This window comes from Primulina tabacum, chromosome 6 (genome assembly GCF_025594145.1).
Source record: "Primulina tabacum isolate GXHZ01 chromosome 6, ASM2559414v2, whole genome shotgun sequence".
Lineage (NCBI taxonomy): Eukaryota > Viridiplantae > Streptophyta > Magnoliopsida > Lamiales > Gesneriaceae > Primulina > Primulina tabacum.
Window position 1 is genome coordinate 36,644,754 of NC_134555.1, and position 13,730 is coordinate 36,658,483.

General features: G+C 31.5%; 1 protein-coding gene across 1 annotated transcript; it reads left to right on the plus strand.

Annotated features, from left to right (window-relative positions):
* Positions 1–513: 513 nt before the first annotated feature.
* On the plus strand, positions 514–2,353 carry LOC142548165 (glyoxylase I 4-like). Its single transcript, XM_075656494.1, has 3 exons — positions 514–709; positions 876–981; positions 2,044–2,353. Exons 1-3 carry the CDS (start codon positions 555–557, stop codon positions 2,287–2,289), a joined length of 507 nt encoding a protein of 168 aa, XP_075512609.1. The 5' UTR covers positions 514–554; the 3' UTR covers positions 2,290–2,353.
* Positions 2,354–13,730: the final 11,377 nt, after the last annotated feature.

Genomic DNA, 13,730 nt, shown 5'->3' on the forward strand with positions numbered 1-13,730 from the left:
TATGTTGATTGGGTTTGATACAGAAAAAATAAATTAATCTAATTTTAACAATTCGGTTCCTGTCAACATAAACAACACATAGTAGAAGACAGATTAGATGACATATTGTGGGCCCATCAGCAATAGTAGTAGTTGAATTATTACATATGGAATAGTTTTCTCGTGACACGGTCTCACAAATTTTTATCTGTGAGACGAATCAATTGTTTTTTTCAATCTGATTAAATGTTAATATTTAAATTATATATATATATATATATATTAATTTTCATAAAAACATGAGAGATATAAATAATATAATAATAAAATAAGAAACATTCTGCAAGCATAAACTAACCCGTTGCATTTGGCTGTACTATAATATCCGAGTCAGCAACGTGGAACCTACGTGTCAAGGAATCACCTATATATCATCATCTTCAAATCGAGCCCTCCACGTGTCACCCATCCGAACCCCGCACCAACACCTCACCTCCCACCTATATATAAACCCCGACCATTTCTCCTACCCTCTGGCCAAGTTAATCGCATATATTGAAAAACAAAAAAAAACAATGAAGGGCAATAATGGGAATCCGCTGCAACTCTCGTCTTTGAATCACATCTCGCTTGTTTGCAGATCAGTGGAAGAATCCACTGATTTCTACCACAATGTTCTTGGCTTCGTTCCTGTTAGGAGGCCTGGTTCTTTGAATTTTGACGGGGCCTGGTATTTTTTAGTTTTTTAAATCTTCAAGATTTCTTTGTCGGTTAAAATCCTTTTTTTTAGTCGAAGTTTGTTATAATTGAATCTCGAGATTTAATCTTTCCACGGATCTATTACAAGTTCATCGGCTAAATTTGGTAATATTTTGAACTAATTAATGTACTTACAGGTTATTTGGACATGGGATTGGGATTCATTTGCTACAATCTGAAGATCCGGAGAATATGCCGAAGAAAACTGTCATTAATCCCAAGGATAATCACATTTCCTTCCAGGTAGTTTTTATGTGATGATGATATTCGTATACCTTTTAAATTATGTTTATTTTAAAATTAAAAAAATTCAACTTAATCAAATAAACTTAATATGCTTTTCAAAATATGAGTGTGCAACATCTACTAATTTTGTTGGTTTTACTTTTTTCAATTTAGAATTAATTGTATAATTCTCAATTAAATAATACATTTGTTGTATAATTCTCAATTAAATAATACATTTTAACGAGATAAAGATGGGTTAAATATATGTCCCATAAAATTAACCTGTGCAACGATACACAAATTATTTTTTTTTATCATCTATCATATGCGTTCAGCATTTCTACCCCACATACTACTTAATTATATTTACTTGTCCAACTAATCAACTAGTTTGATTTTAGTTATTTTTATTGATTATTTTAATACAAATGATTGCCACGTTGAAATAATGATTAGGGAAAATAATGGTGGATATTAGTCTTAATCATAACCAAACTAATTAATCTCTGTCACAAACGAATTTATAACTCGACTATCTCACGGGTTTATATATATATATATATATATATATATATATATATATATATATATATATATTAATTAGTGTACCGACGCACGCGTTGCGTGCTTGAATAATATTTTTTTATAGTTTATTTGATCTATTTTTAAATGAGTATCAAAATATAATTATAAGAAATAGTGAGGGAGGGACTACACTGTAATTTTGATATATAAATAAAAAAAATAAATTGAAAAATAAAAGAATAAAAAAATGATCTCGGTAGAAATAGACCTATAACCTAAACCTCAGAAGACATTGACTATATCCGCTGAACTACATATAACTTACATTAAAATTTTAACATTTTATTAATATATATAATTATTAAAATAGATCATGACATCAAAATTAATTATTCTAAGTGTATCAAACTTAATAAAATAGTGTATATATATATATATGATATTGTTTAATTCGATCTATATTTAAAGTGTGAAGTAATATATATTTTTTTATTGATTGATGGGGATAATTTCAATTTGATCTTTAATTTTGTATATTTGGATTTGTGGCAGTGCGAGAGCATGGGGGTGGTGGAGAAGAAGCTGGCGGACATGGGGCTTGATTGGGTGCGGCAGAGAGTAGAGGAAGGTGGGATATACGTTGATCAGTTGTTTTTCCACGACCCGGATGGATTCATGGTGGAGATATGCAACTGTGATAATATTCCAATGGTACCTTTGGCTGAGGATATTGTACGCTCTTGCTCCAGATTGAATGTTCAGCAGCAGCAGATCCAAGTCCCTGTCGTACAACCTTGATTGATTAATGTGTGTACTATGTTGTCTCCTAATTTATTAAATAAAATGCTCCTTTTTCTGTTTATCTATCAATAATTAATTAATTGAATTTGTAGCAACGTTCCAGCTGCCATGTGCAGCAGACGTTGCTTTTAAAAAAAAAAAATTTATTACTTTTATTATCGAATTTGAATTAATATATTATTAATAAAATAGAAAAGTTATATATACAAAATTTAATTAGAAAATTAGATATTTTAAGGGTAATTTGTAAATAAATATCATTTCAATTTTATCCTAACTTCCTATAATCAAAAAACTTTGTTTAAACCCTTTAAACAATAAAAAAAGACAATATTACCTTTATATGTGCATATATGTGTAAATTTCAAATGATTGGAGTTGCTGGACTGAAAATGGTATCAGAGCTTATAAAAAGCACTGAGCTTCTATAGTGTGATTTGACACAAAACGCGACTCTTTGTATGAGATGACCTCGGCTCTGCTACAAAGTTTGAGGTTAGCAAACTGATAGGTACTTTTTTGCGTGTCATCCTCGGAAATATCACATATTCGCTCATCTCCTTCAACGTGGAGCTCTGAGTTGGGTACCGAGCAAAAATGGTATCAGAGCCGATGTAAAATTATTTCAAACATATAAATTTATTATTACTGAGTAATTAAATGATTAAGGAGAATTTTCTCAAATTACATGAATCTGAACCCAGGTCCGAGATTAGTTCTTTGCAGAAGTAATTCCAAAATTTTGGAATATTTGTAACAGGAAGATCTAGCCAAGGTTAGATATAAAGAACAAAGAGAAACTTATCAAAGTCATAAGGTAAACTCATGATTCAAAATAATAAGTTCGTATAAATAGTACATAATTCCTCTAAACTCTCTAGAGATCTTAGAGAAATTCAGAAGACAATATAGAATTATGGCAATATGCTATATTATGTACCGCAAAATGTGGAGAACATTCTTGAAACCAGGAAGAAATTCTTGGAATATTAAATGATATTCGAATAAGACTTCAAAACCTAGAACAACAATCAAGTTCTAGTAAGAGGACTTCAGAAGGAAGGTTACCACCATCATTTGGTACTGAACCATTATTACATCAAAGAGGGAATGCCAAACCTTTAGCTGAAGAAGAAAAAATTATCAATATAATCAAAACAGTTTCATAAAAGAAATTAATCTGATGACGACCTTAGAAATGATTGGTCTAGAGGATCTTCAAGACCTTGCAGAATCTTTTGCAAATCTCAATGTTGTAGATCTAAAGATGAACACAACTGAGGGCGAACAACCTACCATAACTTGATCATCTTCTCAGGAACCACCAAGAAAAAGTGTAGGATCTCAGAATATAAATATGAGAGAATCCCAACCTGATTTTCATATTGTGGAGAATCACACCCAGCAGGGACGAGGTCAAGGAAGAGTCAAATTCTTTTTAACCAAACACCTTATCGAAATCTGTTTTAGAACATATACATCCTTATGGGATTATGCTTAACCTTGATGTACTAGATTTTAAAAACATAGAAGATCTCGTAGATGACTGGACAATAGCTATGAGAATCACAGCAGGAACACTTAATTTCAACAGAGTGTGATTCATTAAACGTTTAGAAATGATTCTTATGTGATCGGTTAAAATTTCTTGGGATATGACTTCGTTAGAAACCAAAGAATCAGTCCTAGTCGGAGAATATCTTAGCGAGATAGCCGGAAGAATGACTACCCTTTTTAAAGCACAATTTATAGGGGTAGACTATTTTAACAGTCAAGATACAGAGAAAAAAAGAAATATACTCAAACTATGTATAGTTTTGAATTACATGATATATGTTTAGTGGATAGATATATTATGTTATTCACTAAATATATATGGAATTTAAGGGTTGAAGAAAATATAGCAATGCAGCTTTTCTTCGTCAAAATGCCAAGTCCCTGGAGATAAATGCTCATAAGAGAATATGTCCATGGCAATCCAGATACATTGGCAAGAAGAGCCTCTCTCCTCATAGGAAAATTGGCAAAATGGTGTCATCTGCCAGCATTACAAAATAATTACAAACGATTAAGGAGTATTAACAAACGTACTCCTTTGTGTTGTAAGGAAAATGATCTTCCAAAAATTATTAGAAGTAAACCCAAAGGCAAAAGATGAGAAGTTTTAGAAATCATCCTTATGCTAGAAGTGGAAGAAGTTTTTGAAAACCAAACACAGTTTGATCCAGACAAAAGGCCAGATCTTATAAATCTGGGCAAAGAAGTGGACCATTAAGAAGTACGATATCATCTCAAGTATCGAGTACCTCTCGAAGCAGAGGAAGAACAATTACAAATAAAACCAGAAGATCTCATAGTAGAGTTAATGAAAGTTTTAAGGATTGCAATTGCTGGACATGTGGAGCAAGAGGTCATATCTCAAACAACTGTCCATAAAATGAAAAAAAGAGGAATTAAATGCTTCGATCCAACCTCAAATATTGAAGAAGCAATTTATTATAAGGATCTTATTCAGGTATACCAATTTGAGGATATTGCTTCAGATTAAAGTATATATATGAAGAAGAAGAAGAAGAAGAAGAAGAAGAAGAAGAAGAAGTCTTAAGTCAGGAAGGATCTGATGGATCAGAATCAGAATCTGACTGAAGACGAGGTGTTCGACATGAAACACATGAGGATTTGTCTGGTTTTTTTAGCCAGACAACAATATCTCATAATAAGGTCCAAATGATCATGAGAGAAAACCTTAGTCTTTAGATATATCAGGGATTCTCTGCAGGACAGGTAGAAAAATTCTTATGAAGTCTTGGCCTAAGAAATAGAAAGCATCATCTAATCTATAAAGTTTCCAGAAGAGAAATGGCAATCCGAATAGAACTTACATGAAATAGAAGAAGATCCAGTTAATTCCTTCCGAAGAAATTAAGGAATTACAAAAAAATAAAGATAGAAATAGCACGAACCATGTCATGGATCTGTATTGGAGCAATCCAGATCATGATAAAAGCTACTTTTAAAAAAAGAATAGATTTACCTATTAATAACGTCATATACGATAAAAGAATGGGTAATCTTCAAGATTCGATACAAGGAACAATCTCAGAAAATCTCTGTGCAGGAAAAATTATAGGAGTAATCTATCCCAGAATTTTCTACAATCTGGCAGATCGTGATTTCAGTCGAGCTTTGACATTGCATCAAAACTTCAAAGAAAAAAGGCTGATGAAAGAAGGTAATAGACCGTATTCTATTATCTATCGAATTTCATATGATCTATATAATACACATCATTCAGGATTGTTTATTAGAAAAAAGTTTATTGAAATACCTGAGATATTTGGAAAAGTTGCTCAAGCAATTTATCCAGAAAGAGTTGAGTTTTCCTTAGTACATGAGACATATATCCAAATACAAGACAAACCAATTCTACAAAGGAATCAAAGTCTTAGATTGGAATCAAGAAGACTATCTTTTCAAGCAGATATAATTACTAGCTACAGGTGGGGAAAAACACCTGTTCAAGAAACCCAACAGGAACTAAAAAGCTTTTCAATGATAGGAAAACTTAGATGTTCAGAATGATGGAAGAAAGTAGAAATTGTATTTGATATTACAAAATAAAGAAATTAGTTTCCTTGTAATACCATATATTATTTAGAACAACCTATGATAGGAACTTACCAAAGAACGATCAGTATCGGAAAATTGGAAGTTCATATCAAATGAATTCCAAGAAAAGAATCAGATCGATTGGTTCTTGGGCTAGAGTTTATTGAGGAACATAAACCTTGGAAACGACTAGAATATGAAATAAAGTTTATGGCTGAGGATAAAATGTGAAAAATTCAATGACCACAAGCCCATTCTTGATATAGATTCCAGTAGGAATGTTATACGAACAATATAAGACAGAATATTTTGTTGCTTATATTGATTCATGTGCTAGAATCTGTACAACAAAAAGAGGAGTTTTTCCAAATAATTTGGAATAAGAATTACCAAAGATTGCTGGAAAAGATTTCTCTAGAAGAATCTTAATCTTATGTAATGGGATTAGGATGACCGAAATCGTAATCGGCGGTGCTGGACAAATGCCTTGGTAGAAGATAAAAACACCACTGATTTATTTTCATGATACATAAGCTGACATTCTGCTAGGAAATAATTTTCTACAAATGTTTGAGTCTTATACACAAGAAAATGAGACTAGAAGATTAGTATTCACAACACCTTATGATCACAAAATCACATTTCAGCGATTAAGAGGGGCATTTTACAGAAAATTGCCCATTCAATTTCGCAGCAAGTGTGGTGATGAAGAAAAACTTCTAAACCCACAAATGAATTATTCTAGACGGTTTGGAGAAATAATGCTCCCAGAAGAAACAGAATGCCTCAAGATAACTCTACATAAGAATGAGGCAGAGTTTGAATACAAGGTATCATTAAAAGATGTCGAGAGAAGGATCAAATAAAATTACAATGAAGATCCATTGGCATGGTGGGACAAAAATCAACTCAAAGCTTGCCTTAAAATTAAGGAAGGTAAAAAGTATGAATTTATCCGATGCAAGCCTATTACAATGAACATAGTTGATCAAAGGGATATGCAGACTATAATCAAGTAACATTTGGACCTTGGTTTAATCAAAGCAGGAATTTCACCATACAGTAGTCCAGGATTTTTTGTAAGAAATCATGGTGATGTAAAAAGGAACAAACTCAGACTAGTTATTAATTATCAAGAAATTAATAAGATTCTGAAGTTTGATAGGTATTTTATACCTAGTAGAGAATATCTAATTAGTTGCATACGCAATGCAAAGATATTCTCTAAATTTGATTGTAAGTCTGGATTTTATCATATTCGGATACAGGAAGAAAGCAAGAAATTCACAGCTTTCTCAACATCACAAAGACATTATATTTGGGAAGTATTGTCAATGAGATTGGCTAATTCACCCCAGATATTTCAAAGAAAAATGGATAATCTCTTTAAAGAGTATTTCAAATTTATGTTTGTTTATGTTGATGATGTTTTAATCGCATTTAAAAATATAGAGGAACATATCAAGCATTTAGAAATCTTTTCTAATGTTTGCAAAAAAGAAGAACTGGCTCTAACTGAAAGAAAGCAGTCATTGCTACAAGAAAGATTGAATTCCTTGGAATAAAAATCGATGGTCAGAAATAATTTTGCAAGATCATATAGTAGAAAATGTGAAAAGAAACAACTTCAAAGTTTTCTAGGAGTTGTTAATTTTGTTGGGATGTTTATTAAAAACCTAGCAAAACACAGGAATGTGTTTAGTTCATTATTGAAATAAGATGCGAAATTTATATGGACAAAAGAACACACAGAGAAACTTAGCCAACTCAAAGAGATTTGTAAAAATCTTCCGAAAATGACTATTCCTCAGGATGAAGATGATATGGTATTATATACAGATACCATTGATCATCTGTGGGTGGCAGTAATAACTAAGCTCACACCGGAAGGGGAACAGCCATGCAGATATTGCAGTGGACTCTTCTCAGATGCAGAAACCATAAGATGACATATAAACGAAAAAGAATTTTATGCAGTAAAAATTACTGAAAATTGACCATTATTTTTACTTGCAAAAAAATTTTACTTTAAAAGTTGATAATACACGGGGTAAAAGCTTTATTAAGGAATATAATAGAATCTAAACCTGAGAATGCCAGATTATTAAGATGACAAGTATTATGTCAAAATTATATTTTTGATATCGTGATTATAAAATCTCATGAAAATATTCTTGCAGATTTTTTAACAAGAGGTGGACAACGGTGATATCGAAGCATTATAAAAATACAGAGACATTTGAGGGAATATCTTGAAATGCTTCAAAACGAGTTCAACAAGCTGGCCTTAAACGCAGAAGTTGCGGGAAGGCTACAACAAGCCGATAAGACAATTGTCTCTGATCGAATTACAAGATGTTTACAAGCCTATACTCAGTTATGGTCTGTAATGCAAAAGCCTATCCTCCAAGGCATTGAGAAGCCACTGGTTTTCCAAATGGAGAGTTTTCGAGTACATGACTCTATACCTGGAGCAGGGGATTCAAATACTCCTAGCACAAGTGTTAAGTCGGGATCATCTCCAGATGAGTCGGCTGAAACAAAAATTGAAACTCCAGATTTAAATCTCGAGTCTTCAAGTCAACCCTTAATCTCGGGGATCGAAGAAGGAAAGATCAACCTTAGACCTAATATAGATAGGGGAAAACCTAAGGTTGATACTAATGAAGCTACAATTTCTCCATTTCAGGTCTATCAACAAATGTGGGAGAAATTGAAAACAAGAGTAGGAATTAAATCAGGGTTGATGTCTCAGACAAATATCCTAGGGTATGGATGAAACCAAATTCATATCCAAAGGAAGTTAAAGCCTTGTATGAATTCGAGGCTCTTGCCTCGGTTTATACTACATCACCTAGCTTCCATGAAATTTCAGGACTACCTAAATTGATTCAGGAATCGGTACATGAGACATGGACAAATAATGATTATTTGTCTAGAGGAGACATTCTGGAGCTATACTTCTTTAGTACAACACCAGAACCAGCAGGAAAAAGTTCTCACGAAGCCTTTCATTTCATAAAGTTAAGGAGGCTAGATGTTAATGTTCAAAAATTCATCAAAGATCCTCCGACCAAAGAAACATCCATTGTTGTTTCAGTAACTGAAGATGACATTTCCACCAGAAGAGCATGGGGTTTATGGGTCTATCTAATCGAAATGTATCAAAGTCAAGTTTCCGTTTAAATTTTATCATGATTCAGTAAACGGATCTTTCCTATTAAATACTATGACAGGAAAAACAATGAGTTTTGCATAAGATCTATTTGAAAAGAAAAGAAATCTTTTGTAGAATAGCAAGCTGCCGGGAAATAAAGAAACTCGTCGAAAATTCTGCACCATGGCTCATTTGGGAAGATGGTCACAACACATCTGCCCAGAATGCCCGAATCAAAAAGAGCTAGAATTTGGCAAGGGCTTCAAACCTAGATCAGACAGGAAGCATCTTGCAGAAACATGACCAAGTGGTGAAGGACTACAACCGAGTTTTCCTCGGGGACACCAAAAATTTAAGATTCCTTGACAAAAATAAGTGGACGTGTGATTACCATCACTTTTCCTTCCGGATAACAAAAGAAAAAGATTCTCCGAAAAAAGCTAGTAGGCATACAATTTGCCCACTAACTAAAAGGCTTGCACTCAAAATTATACCCATAAATATAGAGTAAATGAGAACAAGAAAATCACACAAAAATTAAAACAAAAGTTTGGAACCCAAGAAAATGTATTATACATATCTCAAGATTTCCAAAAGACGGATTAAGGCAACAAGAAAGCAGCTGGTGATCTTCAAAGATCTATACAAACTTCTGAAAGAAGTAGGTAATGAAATCTCAGCTAATATGATCCAAAATCATATCTACTATTTATGCCATGAGATAAAACTGGATGAACAAGCTGTTTCTAGATTAATAATCTAGGAAAAAACAACTCAAGAAAAGTAGAGGGACCACTCAACCACCCACTCGACCCACTCAAGAGATAATGTTAACTACAGCTGGAAGGCATTAACGAAAATTTATGGCAAGAGTTTGAAGTTCGAAAAACAAATCCGTAAGGGGCTTTTATAATTAAGAAGACAGAAGGAAGATGAATGCATCATTCAACATCTTCATTTTCTCTCAAAACATTGTAATATTTTTTAGTTCATATGTGTTTTAGTATAGTACCTAAACAAGTTTCTCCCCATCTACATGAGGTTACTATGTAATAATATTTTGTATGTTTCAATAAAAGAACTAAGGCTTTTGCCCCTCTCATGTATTAGTTTCAAATTGAACTGCTTTACTATATACCTTGAGGTAGGAAACGAAATAGGATTGTGCTAAGTGCTGTTGAAGGAATCTGTGTCAGGAAACATCTGTTGCGGCTGCGTGGTTAGGCTGTGAGAAGCAGTCAGTAAAACTAAGTGGATATAACCCGACGACACTCTGGTCAAAGAGGTAAATTGTTCAATTTATTATACGGAAGCATGATGGTCCATTTATATTAAAAAAATCGGTCATTTGATCATGATATATAGACTGGAAACCTTGCATACTTTTATGTCTTTGGGATACATGTCTTTAAGAACAGACTCGATAGGTAAAACAATATTACGTATCACAAAACAATGACCGGGGTATTATGGGGAATTTTAAAAGAATGGGGAGTAAAAACTAAGTTTTGAAGGAAAGGGGAGTAAATAGAAAGTTAAAAATGGTATAGGTATTTTTTACAAAGTTGCCCTAATTTTAAATGGTTTGTTAATTAATTACTTTTTTTTTTAAAAAAGAATTCTTTATTTATAAATATTAATTAATTTATCTTTTAAAAATTATTTATATAAATATGTTTTGTTTAGTTTCGAAAAAAAATTATATTCGTCTTCATTTACTTATTTTTTATTTTATTATTAATATGATTATTAATAATAATAATTAAATTATGAAAATTGAATTTTCTTACGTAAAATTTTTGAATTTGTATTTTTATATTTTTTAAACAAATTTCTTATTTATTTAAATTTATATTATTCAGTCTTAAAAAAATAAAAAAAAGATGTGTATGTTTGACGATGAACTTACTTTTTATTTTTAAATTAATGAATTTGAGCTTCAACTTCTATTTTTTGGATATGGATTAATTTTAAAGATAAATTATTTTTTTCATAGACACAAGTTTTTTAATAAGTGCAAATTTTTCGAAATATAATTTTTTAATATTTTTCAAATCGTTAATCGATTAACCATTTTAAAGTTATTTATCTTTTAAATTAGTCCATTTACAAAAAAATAAAAGTTGGAGCTCAAATTCAATAATTTTTAAAAATAAAAATAAGTTGATCGAAAGATAAATTTTTAATATTTTTAATATAAATATTTTTCTTAATGGTTGATCAGTTCAACATTTTAAATTTAGTTATTTTCAAATTAATCCATTTACAAAAAGATGGAAGTTGGAGCTCAAATTTATTAATTTTAAAAAATTCATATAAGTGGATCGATACGCATGAAAACTAAGTCAACGTATATTTAAATAAATAATATATTTTGTTTAAAAAAATAAAAAGAAAACAAATTCAAACAATTTGCGAACAAAAATTCAAGAATTTTCTTTTCGAACTATTATTATTTATTAATTATATTCCTAGTAATAATAAAATAAAAAATAAGTGGATAGATACATATATACATTTGTTTCCAAAAACTAAATCAACACATATTTATATGAATATTTTTATAAAACAAAAATAAGCACAAGTTTTTTAAAGATAAATTAATTAATATTTTATAAATAAAGAATTTTTTAAAAAAATTGGCAGACTAATTCAACATTTAAATTATCTATTTTTCAAATTATTTAAGTTGAGTTTCAACTCTCATTTTTTGCATGCAATCTCAGCTGCCTTTGGCAGCTACAATTTTGTAGCATCCGCTGTTATTAGTAGCGGACGCTACCAAATATATTGCAGTGTCCATCATTGATGGTGATGTTTTTCCTTAATTTTGCCAAACTCCACCATCTATCTTATTTTTAAAATTAAATTTTTTTAAAAAAATTCGTGAACGGGCTTTATGTTTACTTGGCGTGATAAAAGTGGGATTGAACTAGTAACCAATTCCAGACACTAGTTTGATTTATTTTGTGCATTGATTATTTACCGCACATCGACCAAATTTTTAATTATTATCTTTCATTAATCAAATTATATGAAAAATTATTATAGTATCCTTCATATCTTTCTTTTATTTATATTCATTATGATAATATCAAAAATTTCATGTACCTAAGGTCCGGTCTGGTGAGAAAAAATTATCTTTGATGGTTGGCCTAGGCCAAGTGATCCGAGCAGAAATGTCATGATAGGGAGAAGCTGAGCTGAATACGACTGAGATGAATCCTACACAAATGAACAAATGTTAGGGGGCGCCAAAAATGCTCCTGACGTAATTCCTCCAATGTTTAAGTCAGTCCGTAGAGAAAATTGAAGTGTGCGATTGTAATAGTGTTAGTGATATCAATATGTGGGTGAATCTAACAATGATGAGTGTTTGGTATTTATAAAGTTGAGAGTATATATCTTGTATGACAAGATTCTAGCAGCACAAGTTTTCCATAGGGAAAGGACTTTGGTAGGGTAAGTTCTCAAAAATATTATATTTGTACTAATATCGCCTTATATTTGATAATTTATAAATTCGATCATATTCTCGAGATTCTTTCTTTATCACATGAGATTTGTTCAAAGTTTTACACAAATAGAACTTTATTCATCGTCATACTTAGTTTGAGTTTGGGAAGGTACACTTTCAATTCGGCTTCTCAGTCCTGATGGGCTCGACTGTTCTTGTTCTTTGTGTTATGTCTGTTCTTGAACATGGAATAATGAGTTGGACTTCGAGTAGTTTATCCTGCAGCCTCTACTTTGATTCTAATTATATTCAACATTAGCCAACTTTGGTTAATGGGCTACAATCAGGTCGACATAAGTCGGATTCGAGTCGAGTCGGAGCTCAGGGCATCACATTAATATTGAAAAAGACACGATTTTATTTTATCATCTTATCTCGAATTTAATCTATTAAACCAATCCTACTGTTACTTATTCAATGCTGCTATTACAAATCATATTCAACATTTTAATAACCAACATCGATAATTCGTGTCGCATCAACACAAATAAACGCAATGTTAGATTTACATGTGTCTCATCGAGGGTTTTGCTAAATCAAACACCTTTTATATATTTATTTGATTCACCAGTAAGATAACGACATATGGATATGTCTTTTACTAATTTTTTTATTTTTAATTTTTAATTTTTTTTTGTAAAAACACACCTTATGGTGAGTGTGAATTCATAAAGCTAGTTAGTATGGATTCATACTGTTACGAGGGGTGAAGCTGGATTCATATATAATAATTGACATGCGTTAAGTAGAAACTCAACGAAATTCATATTTTATACTCTAAAGTCATATCATTATAAATATCTACAACAACGAATCAGACATACAAAGAAAATATTACATAGTCTGATAATTATTTATGCTCTAATAAGTCTTTATTGTTGATATTTTTTTTATTGTAAAGATTTAAAAATGTGACGAGGATTTTATTGCATCCAAAGAGCTTTCTTTACAGCAAACTTCGCGCTAGACCTGGTCATGGGCTGGGTTCAGTTTGGGTTCGGATCGGATTATTGTGTTCGGATCGGGAAAACCCCGACCCTTAACCGGCCTGCTCGTGGCTGGTTACGGTCCGAATTGTGAACATAGCAGTTCAGGTCTGGACCCAATTAACCGTTGGGTTTGAGGCCGATTCACTCCTTAATTTTTTAAAAAAGA